Consider the following 5000-nt stretch of genomic DNA (forward strand, 5'->3'; position numbering starts at 1 on the left):
TATCTGGCATGCTCAGCTTTTTCAAGGCCTGACAGTTAAAAAGTTGCTATAGAAACAGAGGAGAAACACAGAATATTATGACATGCCAGGGAAGTGACACAGGCATCTAGTAAAAAGGTACAGAGGCAGAGAGAGAGTGGGGGGAGGCCGTGATTCATGCAGGAATGAAAAGAGCTCTTCACCCATTTACAACCTCATCTTCATATAATTGGTCCTCATTAATGGAGACAGCGAGTTCCAAAAGCGGAAGCCGGCGCCGCTTATGGAACTCGCCCCTGCTGGACTAATGCTCAATACTATGATGGCACAATGTCCGTCTACTCAGTCTGCGTCTCATTGGCGGTAGGCTATAGGGCTGTCCCCGACTCAGGATTTATTGAGTCGACTCAGAGTCGCGGGTTTAATGCAGAGTCGACGGAGTCGTTTTATAAGGTCACAAAAAAAAACACCCTTTTTTTAGCTGCTTTAAAGAGTAAACGCTGGACTTTTTTAGGGTCTGTGTCCTTCATAACCTCGAAATGCTTCCAAACTTTAGTTTTCACTTTTGCTTTCATTTTCACTTTTCACCTGCAATCTAACCACTCCTCCTCCACTTCTTGCAACGCGTGCTTCTCCTGCTAGTTTACCGCGCATGCACCCCCCCACCCCCCCCCCCCCCCCCAAAAAGTAAATAAAAAAAGTTTTTTTTTTTTGACGGCTCGACTCAAGGAATGCGAGTCGACGTCAGGCTCCTCGCCCGACGTGTCGACGTTTAGGGGACAGCCCTAGTAGGCTATGGACAGTTTAGAAACATGCCTACCAATGACATCATCGATGGTGATTCCAACTAAGCTAATAGAAACAACAGCCTTTCTGTTCCTGGAAAGTTAGCATGCTGAAATAGAAGGCATTGTTCATCTATTAACTAGAACAAATTGTTTGAAATGACCAAATTTCAAACAAGACTTGAAACCAAGATTTGAAATCAGTTCAGAAACCTGTCAGTGGTAGTCAGGTTTCTGATCTGTCCACGCAGTCCTCCACTGAGACACAGGCTGAATAGTAGAAATGGTGCCATCTTATAATGAGCAGTAGTGAGAACCTGCAATTATATGAAGAAAATGGGTGAAGTGGTCCTTTAATATTTTGGAAAAATAATTGCAAGTTCCGTTTATTCTATGAATACTGTTGAATGAATCTCTTAATGTAAAAGCAAAAACAAACAAAGAGGTTAATAACAGATTTTGCTCTCCTTCGAGCAGGAAGATATGTTATGACACAATTACAGAAATATAATAGTTGAATTAAGATCTAATTGGTAACTGTAACACATCAGTTGGTGTATCAATCAATCAATCAATCAATCAATAAATAGTATGTGCATATTATACATTATGTACATAATTGTTGCTATCCACGGTGAATGATACAGCATTACCTTTCCAAATCTTCAATGCCAAATTCCATTTTAAAACAATTGGTTTTGATTTGATTTATTTGCCATTCAATCAATACAAGTTCAAATCAGATTGTTAAAATACACAGTCAAAAGGAATGAGAGGTAAAAGAGGAATGCCTACTGTAGATACAGTGACTCATTAAGCAGACTGCTGCTCAGGCCCGGGTCCACAGAAAGCTTACAAAAGTACAAAAATAGTAATCGTAATAGTAATAGTAAAAAAAATAGTAATCGCTTCCAAGAGCACAAGCGGAGAGAGGGATTTCTTAAGCTAGGTTTTAAAGCTTAAGAAAGCTTTTTGATTTTGGTCCCTTACAGCCTAATGGCCTATCACCAGTCTCAGGTAGAGCATTCAGGTCCGTAATGACACCGAAGTAGAAAGTTGAATGTCCAACGCCCTTCACCAATCCTTAACATTATTTAGTTTATGTTGAAAATAAAACAGAACACACACTGTCCTCTACACAGTATATGTACAGATAATACGTAGTGGACTAGCCAGTCACAAAGAACATCAATAAAGAACCTCCAGATGATGATAACAATTTATTTTTAAATATGTTTTTACACGATACAGAGCGTTTCTTCCATCACAGGGGTCTCTCCAGCTCTTTAGTAAACAGATTATATATACATTTTCAGGTAGGTGACAACATTTAAGCCAATCAGGAGAGAGCACTGAAAATGCATTTTCTGTTTTAATAAAGAGCTGGAGAGACATGGGAGACTCCTACTGAACAAACATTATATAACAATGAGTACTACCAGAATATAGAGCTATTTAACATTTATTTTAACTAAAGTAAATCACTTACCCTACCTTTAATTTAAACACCAGTATGTTCAGGACAAAAAGGTTCCGCATATAGCGCAGTACTACTAATACACACAGTTTGTACTAGTAAAGGTAAATACTATTACTTCACTTAATGCTTTAGAGAATAAAGATATATTTGTGATGTTTTTCCCCAAAGAACTGGAATCGATAAGCAAGTTTGTGTGTGCGTGCGTGCGTGTGAATCAAAACATTGTCTCTCACTCCATCCAAAAGAACCCTTCTTAACACATATCCTTTTTACACACACACACACACGCCTCTTAAACCCAACTGTTTAACACACAATCACTTACAGACACTTAAGGAGCACTCCAAGTTCTCCTACACGCATTAAGGCCACTCACTCTGGTGCTTTCAATGGCTCTTACATAATCTTGGCAGGACACACACACACACACACACACACACACATAAGTACATGCACACATGCATGCACGCGCGCACAGACTCCACACAGCCCCAGGACATTCAGGATAGCTGACTTAATTTATTTTTACCTCATGTCTTGGTCAGTCATTTGCAGTCACTGTCAGGCACATGTGCAGGAAAGATGTACTGCTGAAGATTGCCGTGGCAATCATTACATACGGTATCTTGAATAATTCATGTCGTTTTTATTGATAAAAACTACTCGATATGGTCTCTTAAACTCAAGCAGGATATCAATACAATTCCCTAAAAATGACCAATCCTTTCAGTTAACCTTTTCTCAAACACTTCCCTCCATGAAGTCTTTCATATCGGACACTCAACATACCACCTGTCTTTACCTGGATTGTTTAAAGGTAGGGTAAGAGATATTTTATTTATTTTGTATTAATGTTTGATAAAAAGGTTAAAGTACTATATTCTGATAGTAATCATTGCAACAGAGTGTTTGTTCGGTCACAGGGGTCTCTCCAACTCTTTAGTAAACAGAATATATGTACATTTTCAGGAAGGTGACAACATTTAAGCCAATCAAGAGAGAGCATTGAAAATGCATTTTCTGTTTTAATAAAGAGCTGGAGAGACATGCTCCTTTTACGAGTTTATGAGTACTATCAGAATATAGAGCGATTTAACACTTATTTTAACACAAGTAAATCACTTACCCTACCTTTAAGCTAAGAGTTAAGTCAAAAATCTAAATTTTGATTGCAAGATTCAGCTGAAATAAACAATGCCACAGGCTCTACAGTACATGTTGTTGTTGATATTTCTGAGGCATTTTCCAGCTTTCATTTAATAGCGACATTGGAGAGTAAATGGCACGAGACAGATGGGGAAGGACAAGCAGCAAAGAGCCTCGGGTCGGATTCAAACCTGGGCCAGCTGTGCAAGGCCCGAGCCGTAGTGGTGCTCTACCAGGTGAACCACTGCTGCCCAAATAGAGAGGTTACTCATTTAGTTAGAGTTTTTCAGGTTTATTTAGTGTAGTAGCCCCGAAAAAAAACTGTTTTTGTTCTACCATCTGCATCTTAGAATCGATCATTTTCTACACCTCTACTACTGCATCTGTCTATCAAACAGATTTTTCGTTCTTGTCTTTCTTGCTCTCTCTGCCCCCCCCACCCCCCACCCCCCCTCCCCCCGCTTCTTTTTTCTTTATCTCTCTGGAACAGAATCGATGGAGCTTGCACAAAAGCAAATTTCACCCACTGTTTTACACCTATAAACTTGTGATGTGACAATAAAGGTGATTCTGATTCTAACACAGCTTGATCCAATGACCAATAATTTGAGTAATGAATGTCTGCTCTTGACTATCCAACCTCCTCAACCAGAAGCTATATTTGCCTCCGGCAGGCCGAAAGGCATTGGTCGAGACTATGTTTTACACCCTGTCCGTCCGTCCGTCCGTGTGTCCGTGTATCTGTCTGTGAACAGCTTATCTCCGGGCCCCCAAAGTTTGCAGGAGTTCTCCGTTTTGAACAAAATGCCTCAAATCATGAACAAAGCGTGCGATTTAAAAATGTTGTATTTTACATGCACATGCACAGTAGGCCAAGGATGAAATGCCACTTGAACTCCTTCAGATGTTATCCAATTTTCACGCAAATCGTTACACATCATCTCTATAGTCACGTGATCAAGACGGATCTGTTTGATTTTTCATATTCCATCCTGATTGACATCTAAAGTTTGCAGGAGTGGCCTGTTTTGAACAAAATGCCGCAAATCATGAACGCAGCGTCCGATTGTGGGGAAACTTTGCACGCACATTCGTTGAGGAACAAATGCCACTCTTTTAAAATTGCCCTATCATAGTGACACCAGGAGGCTGATTTTTGCTAACATTTTTTTTAAATATTACTCCTACACATTATCTCTATAGTCAAGTGATCAAGACTGATCCGTCTGATTTGTCATATTCCATCCTGATTGGCGAATTCCCAACATTGCTGGCCCACAATAACCTACCTGACCTAGCGGAGACCTGTGCTCTGAGGAGCACTTTTTCTAGTCAATTATCAGTCCACTATTAGAAAACTACTGTAATGGGTTAGCAACAACAGCTACAGTACGAGTTACTATAAAAAGTAATATTCCTCAGAGATGTAACATTAGGGGGTTAGGGTAAAGGCAATCTGGGAACCCATCGCCAAATAAAAAAGGAAAAACAGCGCCCTCTGCTGTTTTTTACTCTTTCACTTAGCTCTGGGGGGAGCTCGATGGAGCACCCGTGCGCAGGGAAACCGGGGTTTCTTCAGCCTTTCACTTCCGGTGGTGCGACTATGTTTT

The 5000-nt window shown here is 40.2% G+C and overlaps 1 protein-coding gene across 1 annotated transcript in view; it reads right to left on the reverse strand.

Moving 5' to 3' along the window:
* Positions 1-5000, reverse strand: part of lrrc7 (leucine rich repeat containing 7) — a 62000-nt gene that overhangs the window by 54287 nt on the left and 2713 nt on the right. The window contains 1 exon segment of the mRNA XM_084065857.1: positions 1-46. This exon segment is cut by the window's left edge and continues 72 nt beyond it. Coding sequence (XP_083921983.1) covers positions 1-46 — 46 coding nt within the window.

The sequence above is a fragment of the Gymnoscopelus microlampas genome, assembly GCF_963454915.1.
Source record: "Gymnoscopelus microlampas genome assembly, chromosome: 9".
In the NCBI taxonomy this organism is placed as follows: domain Eukaryota; kingdom Metazoa; phylum Chordata; class Actinopteri; order Myctophiformes; family Myctophidae; genus Gymnoscopelus; species Gymnoscopelus microlampas.